Source organism: Capsicum annuum, chromosome 7, assembly GCF_002878395.1.
Source record: "Capsicum annuum cultivar UCD-10X-F1 chromosome 7, UCD10Xv1.1, whole genome shotgun sequence".
Lineage (NCBI taxonomy): Eukaryota > Viridiplantae > Streptophyta > Magnoliopsida > Solanales > Solanaceae > Capsicum > Capsicum annuum.
Window position 1 is genome coordinate 4,227,895 of NC_061117.1, and position 17,993 is coordinate 4,245,887.

Sequence of the window (17,993 nt, forward strand, 5' to 3'; positions counted from 1 at the left end):
AACATAAGTTACAGACAAGGTGAAAACCTGGTAAAGTGACAGCTACCCAACCCCCCCCATCCCCCCCCCCCCCCACCCCCCCCCCACCCCATACACTACCCTACTATTTTTTTTTTTTTTTTTTTTTTAATAATTTATACATTAACTATTCATTGTTCTATTTATCTATCTAATAAGTTATCACATTTTGAGTTAATTGTTCTATTCAGAGATAAAACTATCAGCAAAATTGCTACGATACACTCCAACATCACAGGGGACCTATTACCCGCTAAACTCAATTTTAATATATTTTTGTCACGCTTTTATACTGAAGTGACACAGTTATCACATAAATTAGAGTTCACGTCAAAGGTGTCATGTCAACTAAAAAGATTGACAAAAGATGTCACGTCAGCTAAAAAGAATGACAAAAATAGGTTAAAATTTAGTTCGAGGGTAATAGGACCCTCGTAAAGTTGGAGCGTATCGAAGCAAATTTGGTCATAGTTCAAAGGGTACTAGATGCTTAACTCTTCTATTTATTAACTAAGTTATCACATTTTGAGTTTCATAGCTCGATTATTACTTCCTTTATATTAAAACATGCTTCAATACTGAGTTGGTCTGCACGCGTTTATTATCGATTGACAGAAAATTATTTCGACGTCAGTATTACATGTCGATAGTTTCATATATCAGTTATTACTTCCTTTATATTAAAACATGTTTCGATACTGAGTTGGTCTGTACGCGTCTATTATCGATTGATAGAAAATTATTTCGATGCCAGTATTACATGTCGATAGCTTCATATCTCAGTTATTACTTTCTTTATATTAAAACATGTTTCGATAATGAGTTGGTCTATATGCGTCTATTATCGATTGACAGAAGATTATTTCAACGCCAGTATTACATGCCGATAGTTTCATATCCCAATTATTACTTTCTTTATATTAAAACATATTTCGATACTGAGTTGGTCTGCACGCGTCTATTATGATCTTTACATAAATAGTCCATCGAATGCATTGTTTAATTTACTTTTACTTGGTACATATAAATGACCTACTAATTATAGATGTTTAAGCATATATTACACATATATTCAATATTTATCCTGAGACCCAATTAAATTTAATTCATTTTTAGAAAGTCCCGCATTTGGAAAGGGGTAAAAATTAAAACACTCCTTAACAAAGGTGATTATGAAAAGTGGTAATTATGCAACACGACAATTATATTTTTAATCTCTTTCATTCTTAATTAGAGATTTCGAGTTCAAAGTTATGTTAGATACGACTCGATTTGCTCCATCCAAAATAGCATGTACCCTTATTATCCTTTTGAGTAGAGCTGATATTAAAATTTTGAGTTTATAAATTCCGATACAATTTACTAGGTTCTTGATAAATTATATCTATATATTATGCAGATTTTAAATATATAGAGTTTGAGATTTAACTAATACATCAAATCAACATATAAATCTTAGCAAGTACTTGATATACACAAACAATAAAAATGCAAAATATTGCAAAACGATTTTTATTTGGGTGACTGAAAAAAAAAGAATGCAAAATATCCTTTAGAAATTAATTTATATACACAAACAATAAAAATTCACACCATTAGTGAAATTTAACATATGATAGCATATTACTTGCAATTATGCTATGGTACATATCAATGATTATTAAATAGTGCAAACAACATAAATTCTGACAGTTTGAAATTTAAATTACAAAAAATTTTAACATTTTACATAATTACTGAAGATTTCAATTTTGAGTTTATCAAAATACATAATTAGTTCCCGATAATCATGTTGCAGCCTGAGAATCTAATTATGATAACAATTAAGAAAAAATAACATAAACATACACCTTAACTTACCAACTACCATGTTTATAAATCTCCATCATTACAAAGTAATTATAAAATTTTCAACTAAGTATGTATCTTCGTTGAATGTATTAGAGAACTAATTATGTATCTTGATAGACCCAGAATCGAAAATTTTTCATCAAAAGCTAATCATATATCTTTGCAAGAAAAAAGTACATCTTCGTTGAATGTATTATGTACATCGACAAACCCAAAATTCAAAAAAAAAAATATCTGAAGCTAATTATGTATCTTTACAAAGAAAAAAATATATCTTAATTGCATGTATCGGGAGTTGATTATGTATATTTCAACAGATTCAAAATCAAAATTTTTGGTGATTATGCAAAATGTCAAAATTTTCTGAAATTAAGCTCCAAACTATCGGGATTTATGATGTTTGCTCTAAAAATAATTAGATATCAAAGATGTGGACATATAGAGTTCCTTGGTTAAGGAGAATGAAATGCATGTAATGAGGTGTTCTTTCGGAAACAGTCTCTCTACCTCCTCAAGATAGGGATAAGACTTGCGTACATTCTACCACATTGTTTCGTAAACGTATAGTCAGAACAAAGAAAAATCACTGTATCAAACACGTTTCAACCCTCCGCGCCCCTACACCAACCGCCTACCCAGAAGATGAACAATATTAGCAGATGCAGCTCTGTACAATTGAGAAATGGCGCGAAAGGCAACAACCTTCTGATGTAATGACACTTGAGAAGAGCCTGTGCGGCCTATTCCAACGAAAGAGGACAAAACCAACATTCACCTTTCAAGTTCTGAATCGATCCCTCAGTTGACCGATACAAATTTCATCCCGGCACAAGGGAGTATAGAGAACCAGGTTCAGATTCTTTTCGCGTGAATGAAAATGCTCGCGGTGTGACAAGTTCTTTCTGCAAAAAGGGGAAGCAGCATTTCAGGTGAAAATGATCGAGGTAATAGAAGTGTTGATTTATATTACGGAGTCATCTGCCAGTTTAAACAGTCAACAGCAACAACAACAAACAAGTGGGACTTGCGGAGGGTAAAATGCATGCAGACCTTACCCCCTATCTCGAAGAGATAGAGAGGCTGTTTTCTACAGACCCTCGGGTTTAAAAGAAAATGCAGAAATGAGAACAATAGCAAATGTGAAATGAAGAGTAGAACACAACATACAGAGGAAAGAACAATAATGATGCAATAATCGAAGCGTGTGTGCCCACACCAGGTGATAACCGAAACCGAAGAACAAGAAACTACAAGGATAGTATTACGAGGACAGTTTAAACAGTCGTATTTGAAAAAGGCATAGTTGGCAGTAGAACAATTCATTACTCCCAGGCTAAATCAGAACATCTAACACCGACAACCAAAACAATGTAGCCAAATACTCCAATAGATTGGCATCACATGCGTGACTGCACACCAAAAAGAAAGAAGACCATACGCTTCTCGTCTTTTCCCCCTCTTTCCTCCCCCAAAATACCCCAGTGCGCTGCTTGATGCTCCAATCGAAAACAAATCAGTGGGGCCATACCGGTACGACTACATATGCGTTAGAAAGGTCAATCCCTCCCCTACGGGTGAAGCAACTGCCTTTCCAGTTCCTTTTTTTTCAGTTCAAATTTCATCTACGTGTGTGCTTAATGTGAATAAGAAGCATAATGGCGACATCGTCGGAAACATGTTTCTGTACATGTCGACTTAAAAAAGAGGAAGAGCAATCATTTGCAAACAACGAACTTTATCTTGTAAAACCTCATTCCGAGTTGATAAAATATATGTTGAAACACGATGCTGTCAATAAAGGCATACATCCAGGTGAACCATTTTCATATTGCAAATATTAAAGGACAGAAGCTCAACTAAAGGAGAACAAACTGCTACAAAAGCATACCTGTATGCACATACTCCCTGAATCCTTGCTTTCGATGCTTAGGTGAAAAAGATAAACGAAAGTACATGTCGACTAGGTTCCTCAGCCTTGATGAACGAGCACATCCTTTATCACATTCCTGGCTTCACTACATAGCACATCTGAATCATTACCTTTTAATGGCTTGTGGACGACAACCTTAACAAATCCTGGATATACTCTACCCTCCTGCCCAGCTGGCATTATTCTGCCTGTTCCACTAATAGTAATTGGAACCACAGGCACTCCGGTTTTGGCAGCAACACTAAAGGCACCTTTCTGCACCACCAGCAAGAAAAAAATAAATAAGAGCTAAAGAGAAGGCCATTACACCTTTAACTAAGCTTATTTGCAATAATTTTTTGCAACCAATGACCCAAAAAAAGGATTACCAAAATATGGTACCATGAGTAGATTATGGCCTTATGCTCAACAGCTTAATTACTTTCGACATTAATTACAGGTCTATACTTGGTTGTATTCAAAAGATTTCTTTACCCACTATTACTTCTTGCAGTCTACAAGCTGAAATTCCTATACGAGCACACCAGAGGGAAAAGGAGGAGGGGGATGAAGACATATCTGAAGATAATATTATATTCTAATAACATGCTACTTAATGAATTGGAAACTTTACGAAAGCTTATAGGAATTAGTTATCTAACCGATACGGGACTTAATGGAGCCCTTTTACAAATAATCTCTCATGGATTTATTGGTGCTACACTTTTTTTCTTGGCGGGAACGACTTATGATAGAATCCGCCTTGTTTATCTTGACGAAATGGGAGGAATAGCTATTCCAATGCGAAAAATGTTCACGATGTTCAGTAGCTTTTCGATGGCTTCCCTTGCATTACCAGGCTGTTTTCCTCTTTTTTGGGGTGGAGGGTGGGGGAGGTTGGGATTAGAGAGTAGATGGAAAAGAGAGAGGGAACATAAGTTGTTTGGACATAAACCTTACCTTGAAAGGGCCTAGCTTTCCATCTTTACTGCGAGTACCTTCGGGGAAGAAAAAGACGGATGCCCCCTTCTTGACTAGATCTATGCAACGCTTGAGACATTCCTGAATTAATAAAAGCTAATAAGAAAGTAGAAATTTCAAACCTTGCAAAGGATTAAAACCCATTTAAAATATGTGAAAATTGTTGACATAAAATTGAATTAACATAAAAGACCTAGTATTGCTATGAGGATATTTGTCATTGATCGAATCATAGAAAGAAAATACCAATTGACTTCTGCTGTCCATTCGCCTTAATGGAATCAGACCCATCAGATACATGGCCCATCCAATAATAGGAAATAGGAAAATCGCGGTCTTGCTGATGAACTTGAAGCTTCTCCCAACAGTAAGTAATGTATATATGTCCAGAAAGCTCTGATGGTTGGACACATATACTGCAGGAGTATCTGGGGAAGGAAGATTCTCCAAGCCCTTGAACTCTACTTTATAAAATGGGGTAATGGTCAAGGCTGCCCATGTCTTGGCGACAAGATGGTGAGCCTTTCTACGGTATCGATCAAACAACAGCACAAAAGGATGTTGCACAAGCATGATCACGAACAAAAAGATGGCAGAGAAAGCAGTGACAGCGTAAAAGCAAATCGCTCTTGCTTTTGACCTCAACTCCAGTGCTGTAAAAAAGAAAACGTGTCTTTGTAAAAGCTAGTCCAAGTGAACAAAAGACATGGTAAAACAAGTTTGAAATGTACCTGACAGTGGATAAGCAGCACCAGCTGAGCTGGTATTAGTAAGTTCGGACCTAGCAATAATGTGTCTCAATGATCTATGTTGTGTATAAAAGCTATGATTTCCATAACCAGTATTATTCTTCTTTTGTTGGGGGGAAGAGTGAAGGGAGACACATGTTTGCCTACTTGTGCCAAAAGTTGTACTGCCTGGGAGAGCATCTGCAGGAAACAAGCAAAATCAATTAGGAGATCACTGGCTGTTCAACATCCAGCTTGACTGTACAGATTAGGCAATTAAAACCGGGATAACTATTCAACGTCAAATACAAAAAATAGAAGAAAGAGTGCGTAGGGAAAGCCCAATTGAATAATCTATCTAAGAAAATCAAGACTCATTTTAAAAACCAATCAAGTCGACAAAAGCAGAGTCATTTTTTCCGATGGTCTGAAAATAGAAGTGACCAACCAAAAGAAAAATGATACTCAACTGAGTATGTTGGGCCAAGACTAAAACCAACTTCACTCTCTTTTTTACCTAATTAACAAAATTCCTTTTCTACTCGAACCAAACAAGACAAAATTTTAAGGTGGTATTTGTTTATGTTTTGCAAAAACTAAGTTTGGATTACTTTCTAGTTTTTGCCAAAACTTTCTTATCTGATGGATTTTTTTTTGTTGTTGCAAAAACAGGCAACTACGTTTGGAAATTTACACCCACGCTGTTTTTCTAATCTTCCTTCCAAATTAAGTTAACTATTTTTGCGAAAAACGCCAAACAAATAAGTTTTGCAAAACTGACAACAACAATAACAACAACAAACCCAGTATATTCCCACATCGTGGGGTCTGGGGAGGGTAGAGTGTACGCAGTCCATACCACTACCTCTAAAGAAGTAGAGAGGTTGTTTCCGATAGACCCCCGGCTCAAGACAAAGGACAGTATATATAGAAAAAACATCAAATGCATGGAACATGATAAAATAACATAGGTATGACATCCACCAAAAATATTGAACACTGCCAAACAAAGACACCAAAACCCTCCTGCCTACTGCCTACGACTCAACCACACCCCTTAGCCCTCTATCCTAATGTTTTTCCTCCATACCTTTCTATCCTGGGTCATGTCCTCAGTCAGCTGTAACTGCTCCATGTCACGTTTAATCACTTCCCTCCAGTATTTCTTCGGTCTACCCCTACCCCGCTTGAAACCGTCCAAGGCCAATCTCTCACACCTACGAACCGAGGCATCCGTGTCTCTCCTCATCACATGGCCAAACCATCTCAACCTAACTTCCCGCATTTTATCCTCCACCGACACCACTCCCACCTTCTCCCGAATAGTTTCATTCCTAACCCTGTCAGCCCTTGTAAAACCACAAATCCGACGCAACATCCTCATTTTCGCCACCTTCAACTTTTGAATATGAGAATTCTTAACCGGCCAACACTCCGCGCTCCATATAACATAGTCGGCCGGACTGCAACTCTATAGATTCTGCCTTTCAGCTTGGGGGCACCTTCTTATCGCATAAAATTCTCGAAGCGAGCCTCCATTTCATCCAACCTGCCCCAATATGGTGAGAGACATCCTCGTCTATCTCTCCATTCCCTTGAATCGTAGACCCAAGATACTTAAAACTATCCCTCTTGCAAACCGCCTGGGAATCCAACTTCACTACCACCTTCTCCTCTTGCCTCGAGTCACTAAAATTGCACTCCAAGTACTCCATCTTAGTCCTACTCAACCGAAAACCTTTAGACTCCAGGGTTTGTCGCCAAACCTCTAGCTTATCATTAACACCTTATCGTAACTCATCAATCAAAACTACATCATCCGCAAAAAGCATACACCAAGGCACCTCGCCTTGTATGCTCCTCATCAACACATGCATCACCACGGCAAAAAGAAACGGACTAAGAGTCGATCCCTAGTGCAACCAAGTCAAGACCGGGAAATGCTCGGAATCTCCTCCCACTGTCCTTACTCGAGTCTTCGCCCCCTCATACATGTCCTTAATCGTTCTGATGTACGCCACAGGAACCCCTCTCGCCTCCGAGCATCTCCACAGAACCTCCCTAGAGACCTTGTCATACGCCTTTTTCAAGTCAATAAACACCAAGTGAAGATCCCTTTTCCTCTCTCTATACTGCTCTACCAGTCTTCGTACTAGGTGAATTGCCTTAGTCGTGGAGTGACCAGGCATAAAACCAAATGGATTCTCCGAAATAGACACAATCTTCCTTAACCTCTATTCCACCACCCTCTCCCAAATTTTCATGGTGTGACTCAACAACTTAATACCCTGATAATTGTTGCAACTCTAGATGTCACCCTTGTTGTTATATAAAGGGATCATCGTGCTCCATCTCCACGCCTCAGGCATCTTAGCTGACTTGAAAATAATGTTAAACAAGTTGGTCAGCCACCTCAACCCTGCCCCGCAAGAAAACTTCCAAAAATCTACCGGAATGTCGTCGGGCCCCATCGCCCTGCCCCTTTGCATCTTGCGAATAGCCTCACTAACCTCCTCTACCTTAAAACGCCGACAAAAGCCGAAATCGCGACTCCCCGGAGTGCTCCAACTCCCCCAACACAACACCTCTGTCCCCCTCATCATTCAAGAACCTATGAAAATACGACTACCATCCTTTCTTAATGAGGGCGTCTTCCACCAAAACTCTGTCATCCTCTCCCTTAATGCACTTCACTTGCACTTCAGTTTTGCAAAACTGAAAGAAAAACAAAATCCAAACCCAATAACTCTTATCCCCAACGACCAGTGGCGCAAGGTTCGGAACTCGGCAGGTAATAGGCCCGCCCTCTACCTTTCTCCACTTAATAACAGGCTATTACCTACCTCATTCACTATGGACTCTTTTCTTCAATAATATTTAAAATTTCCTGCGTGTGGTTGAAGGGTTGGCACTGGCAGTGGCAGGGCAATAAAAGCATGTGGATGCAACTATAAATCAGCAAATTCTCATCAAAATGCAGATTATTAGTGAATCTGGTCGTCCAACCTTTTGGCTTGGCCGATCTCGTTTTCGTAAGATGACTAAGAGAGTTCAAATGTTAATTAGCAAGTCATAAGCTTAGCTTGGACCACTCTCCATGAACTACAGAAGTTATCTCCTTTACTATGACATAAATACCAAAAGTAAGAGCAAACAATCTAACTAGGACCCAATTTCAGACATGGTAGTTCTAGCATTCCTTAGGGGATGGGACATATATGAACCCACAAATTCAGTTCTGGATATTCAGAAAAGGGACTAGATGCTTTGTCTCGGAAGTCACTTCGAATGATTAGGCCACCAACTAAGATCAAACGGCCAAACATAGTTTTATGGAACTTTAGCTATTTCGCATTTTCATTTGTTCCTGCTGTAAAGTTACTCATGAGATTCATTCTACAGCAAAACAATTTGACTAAAGAGACTTACAAAGTTTTGTATTCCTCCAGAGTGATTGCCCAAAAGACGAGCAACAGGAGTAACTTCCACGGCTAGCAGTTAATTGCTGAAATGAATTGTCGATAACAAAGTCAATTAGAGAAGTAGAATGATTAAAAGACGAGCAACAGGAGTAGTTTCCACGGCTAGCAGATAATTACTGAAATGAATTGTCGATAACAAAGTCAATTAGAGCAATAGAATGATATTCTCTTTTTCATTTATAAAGTTCTACACCTCTCTTGTACTGGCACATACAAATAAAACAGGAGACTGAAGTAAGGCACAGAAAAGATTTACCTAGCTTATGAATGAAGCAACTTTCAACGACATTGCCAGCTACACAATTCAACATTTTCAAATTTAAAAAGAAAAAAAAAAAAAACTGGTGCCAAAGCAATGCATTGTGCTTAATAATATTTCACTAGAAAATAACAGAATTTCAAATATCAGCTACAACAACATAAAGGGGCAGCCGGGTTCACAAAACGGGGATCTGGGAAGATTGAAAATAAACAGAGAGGCTATTTTCGATAGACTCTCAGGTCAAGGGAAAATAGTCCAAAACAGTTTAGAAAAGGAAGTAAAATAAGTACAAGAAATAACATATCCAAACATTGTGGTTTCAGGTGGTTGTGCTGCCTAAGAAGATTATTCAGTTTGTCGAAGCTATTTGTAGAAGATCTTTATGGACTGGATCTGCTGAGTTCACTACGTTGTCCCTTGGTGGCTGGAGGTTTAAATCTGACTAATGTGCCACTGTAGAATAGAGCAGCAGTTTGTAAGCTCCTTTGGCACTTATGTAGAAGCAAAGAGAGATTGTGGGTACGACGGATTCATGCCTACTACATAAAGGGCCACTCTGCCTGAAATACTAGCCCAAAGAATGCATCTTGGGTTGTTCAGAAGGTGTTCAAAGCTAAAGATTACCTGACAGCAGCTGGTTATTATGAGCATGATATTTCTCCGGCTGAGAAGACCTCCATAAAGAAGTCTACAAAAGGATGCAAGGTAATTATGCAAAGGTGTGATGGAGGAAAATCACTTGCAACAACAGTGGCTGTCCCAAATGGATCTTTATTCTAAGTGCGGCTATACTAGGAATATTGGCCACAAAGGATAGATTAGGAAGATGGGAAGCAACAACTAACTGCTATGCCCCTCAGCAACTTGGAAAATGAGACCATGATGCATCAGTTCTTCAAGTGTAGGGTGTCGAGAGCAATTTGAAAAAGCTACTCACTTGGCAAGGCAATCGAAGGAACTGTCCGAATTGGCAAGACGAAATTGATTTCGCAATTCAATATGTGGAGGCAATAGTAAGGGTGCTGCAGTGTACAGAATTGTGTTGGCTGCCATTATATACCAATTACGGATTGAGAGAAATGCTGTGATCACTAAGAAGAAGAGAAGGCCTCCAAATGTCATACTACGGACGATTTTCCTGGAGGTTCTATTCAAACTCAGTCTAGTTCCAAAGCTTGCAAGCTATGTGGATCTCCTGAATTTCTACCCACCGGGCGGAGCCACCTTTGGACAAGAGGGTTCATCCGAACCCCCTTCCGCGGATAATTATACTATTTATATATGGTTAAAATTATTTTTTATGTATATATAGTAGTGTTGAACCCCCTTTGGCTAGTTCGTGTGTTTACTTTTGAACCCCCCTTAGTGAAAGTCCTTCCTCCGCCGCTATATAGGAGATGAATACGACAGAATGGTTTGTGTTAGGATGATGTGTAGTCAGAAGCACTCAATTGGGAACTAGTTTGCTCAGTTTGGCAGTGCACAATTCCTGATTCCTTGAGCTGTAAATAAATAATCTAAGTTGCTCGGACTCTTCACTTTCTATGCCGCATCCGTGTCGGATTCTCCAAAAATACACTACTTTTGGAGAATCCGACACGTATCCGTTGACATTTTTGAAGAGTCCGAGCAATAAAAGTTGTAATATCCCCACTTAGTAATAAATAAAATGTTAACTTTACCCCTAAAAAAAAACAGCAGATAGTAACAAGACAGTAACTACAATAAAATAATAACAGAAATCGAAAGACAAGAAACTAGAGTAGCAATACTACAACTACTAACACGGACGGAAAACAAGACAACACACTTGGTAATAAATAAAATGTTTATTTACCCAAAAAAATAGCATATAGTATAACTACAATAAAATAATAACACACACTTGGTAATAAATAAAATGTTTATTTAGGAGGACGCGACAGTAGGAAAGAGTGCTTTGTCTGTATCTGCAGTTTCTTGTCCATGGTATTTTGGTGATGTCTATGATTTCGAATAGATAGTTTATAGTATTATCTAGTCGTTGTCTTGTTTTCTATATTAGCTAGCAGTGTGTTATCCCATTTTGTTGTGTTCTTTTATATTTTTTTTATTTGTTATACCGTTCCATTTTGTTGTGTTCTTTTATATTTTTTTAATTTGTTATACCGTTACAGCCTCTCTACTTCACTAAGGTAGTGTTATGCACTGCATACACATTACCCTCCCCAAACCCCACTATGTGGGATTACACTGCGTATGTTGTTGTTGTTGTATTTACCCAAAAAAAAAAAATCAATAAATAGTAACAGGATAGTAACTACAATAAAATAATAACACAAATCGAAGGACAAGACACTACATTAGCAATACTACAACTACTAACACGGATAACAAAACAACACATTGGCCCAATCCGTGCCCTCCACAACCTCCTATCCTAATGTCATGTCCTCGATAAACTAAAAACTAGAAATTAAAATTCAATAAATTAAAACACACCATACACTAATGATAAATCTATCAATAAATTCATTGCTATATCAAATAAACTCAAATAAAATTAATAAAAAAATTTACTAGGAATTAAGAAAATTACTGGATGCACATACGGCGATACCAATTGATATAACTTTCCTTCCTTCTTCCCTACACAAAAAAAAAAAAAATCACAGTGTGGATCAGAAGAAGCTTTATAGATTCATTTATGCATTACAATTACTATAATTAACATGAAATTAATCAGCAAAAAATGAAATAAAAAAAAATTGAAAAAAATCAGAAAAAAAATGGAAAAAATATGAAAAAATCAGAAAAAAAAAAAAATAGAGTGAGTGAATTACAGGAATGGAGAGGAGGTGAATGAAGGAAGTGAAAATTGTTGGATATTATTGAGTGATAAGAGACTTCCATAGGAGGAACTACTGATTGAAAATGGGGAAAATGAGTTTTGGACACACATGACATATATATATATATATAGCCTTTGGAGTTGGTGATTTGACTCATTGTGCAATTGGATTAACATCAAAAATTAAAAAATTAAAAATAAAAAATCTATCTATAAAAAAAAAATATATGTCTTAACTTATCATATTTAGGCAAATATTTATTCTTACAATATAATTACAAAAATCTCAGCTATTATGTATCTTCATTAAATATATGGAAAATTAATTATATATCTCGACAGATTCAAAATAAAAAATATATATTGAAAGCTAATTATGTATCTTTATAAAAAAAAATGTAACTTTATTGAATGTATTATATATCTCGACAAATCCAAAATAATAAAAAATGTATCAAAAGCTAATTATGTATCTTTAAAAAAATGTAAATTTGCTAGATGTATTGGGAGCTAATTATGTATATACAGATCCAAATTGAGATTTTCAGTAATTATATAAAATATGGGGATTCTTTGTAATTAATCTCCTAACTGTTGGGATTTATGTTATTTGCACAAATAGATATTCATTTTTGTTTATTTTGTTTAAAAATTTTGAAAAATACTTCGTCTATCCAATAATATTTGGTCATTATACTAAAAATAAATATACAATAATATGTTCAGTTTAAAAAATTAATAGATAAATTACCTTTTTTTACCTATTTTTATTTTTTATATTAAATATTATTTATTATTTAATATTTTTTAAAAATAATAAATTAATCATATTCAAACGATAACATAACTCTATTATTTATTGTTTCTAAAGTACATCAAATTAATAGTGGATAATTAGTAGGTTAAGTGACTAAAATTATTTTAATATTTTTATAGATATACACTAAAAATTATGCATTTAAATACAAGTATTTTAAGTCAAACTAATTTTAAATATTTTTGTAATATTTGAATAAAATAAAAATACTTTAAAGCATTCATTCTTAAGCCAATAAAAATAAGCAAAAAAACACAATTAATCATTTTTTTTATTTTCGATTGCCTGAAAAAAAAAGAAAAAAAAAAGATCTTTTTGTAGCTTCAACAATATAATCTCTACACCTTATTTGTTTTTGTCAAACAGTTTAGGAATAAATTTGTATAGATAAAATAGAAAGATTCCAAACACGCAAATAAAAAAAAAAACTAATTCTAATATTAAATATCATTTATTTTTCAGTATATACTACATTATTGCAAATAGTGACATGCACGATACACTAAGGAATTATTTCCTAGTAAAACAAAAACTATATTTAAAATAAATATATTGAAAACTAAAACATTGAAATATTAAACAGTTACCATGCACGTAACTGAACAAACTTAATTTTATAAAAATTTGTTACACTATCGGTATATATGATTAATTACGAGGACGAGTGTATCCTGGATGAGAAGTTCTCGAGACGACTCTAGCAGCATCTATAGCGCTCGTCTTGGGATTTTTCTTAGAATATAAGGTGAAATACACAATAGACATTACCACGGCAAAGCCACCAACGGCGGCTTTAGTCGGAAAAATCAGGATCTACGTGTATGGTTAAGCACTTCCGAGTTCATGTTGTTAAAAATAAATATACAATAATTTATTCAGTTTAAAAAATTAATGGATAAATTATTTATTTTTATCTATTTTTATTTTTGATATTAAATATTATTTATTATTTAAATTTTTTAAAATAATAAATTAATCATATTCAAAGGATGACATAACTCTATTATTTATTGTTTCTAAAGTGTATTGAATTAATAATGGATAATTATTAGGTTAAGTGACTAAAAATATTGTAATATTTTTATAGATATACACTAAAAAATTATGCATTTAAATACAAGTGTTTTAAGTCAAAATAATTTTTAAATGTTTTTGCAATATTTGAATAAAATAAAAAATACTTTAAAGCATTCATTCTTAATCCAAAATAATAAAAATAAGCAAAAAAAACACAATTAATGTTTATTTTTTTTCGATCGCCTGAAAAAAAAAAAGATCTTTTTGAAGCTTCAACAATACAATATAATCTCTACACCTTTTTTTATTTTTTGTCAAACAGTTTCGGAATAAATTTGTATAGATAATAAAATAAAAAGATTCCAAACTTGCAAATAAAAGAATTATTACAAATAATTAAAGAAAAAAAAACTAGTAGATTCAGATTGGAATCAATATTAAATAAACTAATTCTAATATCAAATATCATTTATTTTTTAGTATATGCTACATACAATATTGCAAATAGTGAGATGCACGATACACCAAGGAATTATTTCCTTATAAAACAAAACTATATTTTAAAAAAAATAAAAATTGAAAATTAAAACATTGGAATATTAATTAAACAGTCACCATGCACGTAACTGACCAAACTATGAAATTACTACTATAAAGAAACTTAATTTTGTAAAAATTCATTACACTGTCGGTGTATATAATTAGTTACGAGGACGAGTGTGTTCTGGATGAGAAGTTCCCGAGACGACTCTAGCGACATCCATAGCACTCGCCTCAGGCTTTTTCTTGGAATACAAGGTGAAATAAGCGATAGACATTACCACGGCAAAGCCACCAACGGCGGCTTTAGCCGGGGAAATCGGGACCCTACGTGTCTGGTTGAGGACTTCCGTGTTCATGTGGCCCGGTGAAGGCAACTTAGGCGTTGCCTGGTTTCCAGTGGCTGCGGCTGTCGCGGCCCTGGATACCTGTTGTCCCATTGGTGGAGGTGGCACCGCCATACCAGGGGTTTTGATGGTCGTGTGTGGCTGTCCTGGTTGCGGTGCCACCCTTGATCCGGATGATTTTACGTTTCCTTGTCCAACCATATTTGTTTATATATATATAAAAATATGTATGTATAATCTTTTCTTTTTCTCTTTTAGTGATGAAAGTGATTATTATTATTATTTTGGTAATAATATTTTGATGTGTTTAGAAGTTTAAATAGTGAAATTCTTTGTGAGACCATTAAACTAGGATTTGTTGAGGACTTTTGGTTTAACCTTTTTCATAGTGCTCTTAGTGGTTTTCAACATAGAAAGGAAAATGAGAGGCCAACTAAAATATAATGATAATTATAATATAATAATATTATAATTAAACAAAAAAAATATTATATAGTTGTGAAAGTCCTATAATGAGATATTGTATAGTTTTACATAGTTTACAAATATATAAATTTTATTTTAAAAAAATCAATCTTTTACTTCTGAATTCACGATTAAAATTTGAAAGATCGAATCTCAAAATTTCAACTATGTCACATAAATTGAGAGAGGATTATTTGTTGAAAAGTCCAAGTCACACCTAAATTATATAAGTGACCTATTACACACCTTAACTATATAAAAGTGATATTATTACCTCCCCGCGATCCCCATTCTAAGGCACGTGTGTTACACTTATTTTAGGCGCGTCCAGCCTATTAAATAACAAAAGTAAACGGCTAAAACATTGAGGAAAAAGGCATCGTTTCCACCCCAAACTATAGTCGAAAAATCTAATCCACACCTAAACTATATAAGTGACCTATTACACACCTTAACTATAAAAAAAAATGATACTTTTTACTGACGTGGTGCTGACATGGTACAACTAATACCTGTCCAATACAACTGACACCCGCCACCTGAATAAAACTCTTTCGCTGGTACAACTGATACTCGCTCGCTTAGTATAACTTTTTTGTCCGATACAGCAACTATAACTACATTTGGTAAATACACAAATTATAGATATGTATGAAAAAATAACATAAACATATATCTTAACTTATCATATTTACTCAAATTCTCACCCTTATAAAGTAATTACAAAAATCTCAACTAATTATGTATCTTCCTTGGATATATCGAAAGCTAATTATGTACCTCGACAGATCCAAAATTGAAAATAAACATTGAAGGCTAATTATATATCCTTATAAAGCAAAAAAATGCATCTCCGTTGGATGAATTATGTAACTCGACAGACTTAAAATTGAAAAAAAAGTATCGGAAGTTAATTATGTACTTTACAAAGAAAAAAAAATATCTTCGTTGGATGTATCGGGAGCTAATTATGTAACTTTACTCGACAGGCTCAAAATTAGAATTTTCAGTAATTATGTAAAATGTCGAGATCGTCTGCAATTAAGCTCCAAACTGTCTCCTAAATTATAAGTACCTACTTATGAACTTTTCTCTTCTTGTATATAACCCAATCAGCCCAAAATCTCAGCCCATAAACAGGCCCATTAAACCATTGGAGACTAATTTCTAGGCCCATTAAATAGAACTGACACTCGCCCCTTGAATAAAGCTCTTTCACTGATACAATTAATACCCACCTCTTTTGTCTGATACAACAACTATAACTAAGTTTGGTAAATACACAAATTATAGCTATGTATGAAAAATAACATAAACACAAACATTAACTTACCATATTTACACGAATCTTCACCCTTACAAAGTAATTGCAAAAATCTCAACTAATTTTGTATTTTCGTTGGATGTATCGGGAGCTAATTATGTATCTCGACAGATCCACAATAAAGAAAATATCTCGGAATCTAATTATGTATCTTTATAAAGAAAAAAAATGCATCTTCATTGGATGTATTATGTATCTCGATAGACTCAAAATCGAAAAAAATATATCAAGAGCTAATTTTGTATCTTTACAATGAAAAAATATATCTTCGTTAAATGTGTCAAGAGCTAATTATACATCTCAACAGATTCAAATTTAAAATTTTCAGTAATTAACCTTTAAACTGTCGATATAAATTACACAAATGCACGACTTACGTTTCCAATATTACAAAAAATCCTAACTCCCTAAACATATTACAAAAATCTCAACATATAAACAGAATGTTATGTATATGTCGGTTATGTTATCTATATATATTATAAAGCAGAAGCCAAAGCAACGAGAAGAAGCCAAGTAGCAAGATTTTAAAATGCCACGTGGTAATTTTTAAGACAAAAGATAAGTGTTGTAATAAAAAATTAAAATTAAAGAATAAGTAATATTTGAACTAAATAACAATACTAAAAAAATTCTCCTATGTTACATGATTATGGCTGGACAAAAAATTTATGACTTAATTGAAAGAGTTTTAGATCAACTCTAACTATTCATAACTTATCCCTTTCAATATTATAAAATATATTTAAATATTAAATGATAAGAAAAGGAATAAAAATAATCTCTATATATAATATTTGAATTTTAAAATACATCATCTTTTTAAAAAATTAGAGGTATTTAATTTGAAAATATTAAATTTTATAAAAAATATTATCACTAACTTGAAAGAGTCCTGGATGAACTCTAACTATTCATAACTTATCTCTTTTAATATTATAAAATATATTTAAATATTAAATAATAATAAGAAGAAGAAGAATCTCTATAGATAATACTCCATTTGAATCTACATTGAAATTCAAGTAGTAGTAGCAGTGTTAATTATTTTGCGTTATTAAAAAAACGTAGGGTGGTGGTATTATTTATATATAGATTATTGAAAAAGATGTTATCTTTATTATAAAACAAAAAGACTTTTATTAACTTAAAAATATAAACACGTGGTTTTTACATAGATTTTTATTCTTTCATAAACTTATTTATTTTAAAATTTAAATATTACAAAAAAAAACATATACGAATTTCAAGTATTAAATATTAAATGAAATATAAAAATATAATTATAACAGTAATATAATTATTAATGATAGTATTGTAATAATAGATTTTAAATAAAGGATTGGATATACTTGAAATTGAAAATTAAGCTTTTAGAAGGAAAAAAATTATTAACTTAAATCTAGGAATCATAATTGAAGA

The 17,993-nt window shown here is 33.8% G+C and overlaps 1 protein-coding gene across 1 annotated transcript; it reads right to left on the reverse strand.

The window, feature by feature from the left end:
- Window positions 1-2,268: 2,268 nt before the first annotated feature.
- Window positions 2,269-12,196, reverse strand: LOC107877611 (1-acyl-sn-glycerol-3-phosphate acyltransferase BAT2, chloroplastic). The gene is made up of 8 exons (XM_016724303.2): window positions 12,054-12,196; window positions 11,810-11,859; window positions 8,917-8,992; window positions 5,491-5,688; window positions 5,006-5,412; window positions 4,739-4,840; window positions 3,758-4,054; window positions 2,269-2,771 (listed from the first exon to the last, which is right to left on the reverse strand). The coding sequence occupies exons 1-7, from the start codon at window positions 12,175-12,177 to the stop codon at window positions 3,839-3,841; spliced, it is 1,173 nt and encodes a 390-aa protein (XP_016579789.2). The 5' UTR covers window positions 12,178-12,196; the 3' UTR covers window positions 2,269-2,771; window positions 3,758-3,838.
- Window positions 12,197-17,993: the final 5,797 nt, after the last annotated feature.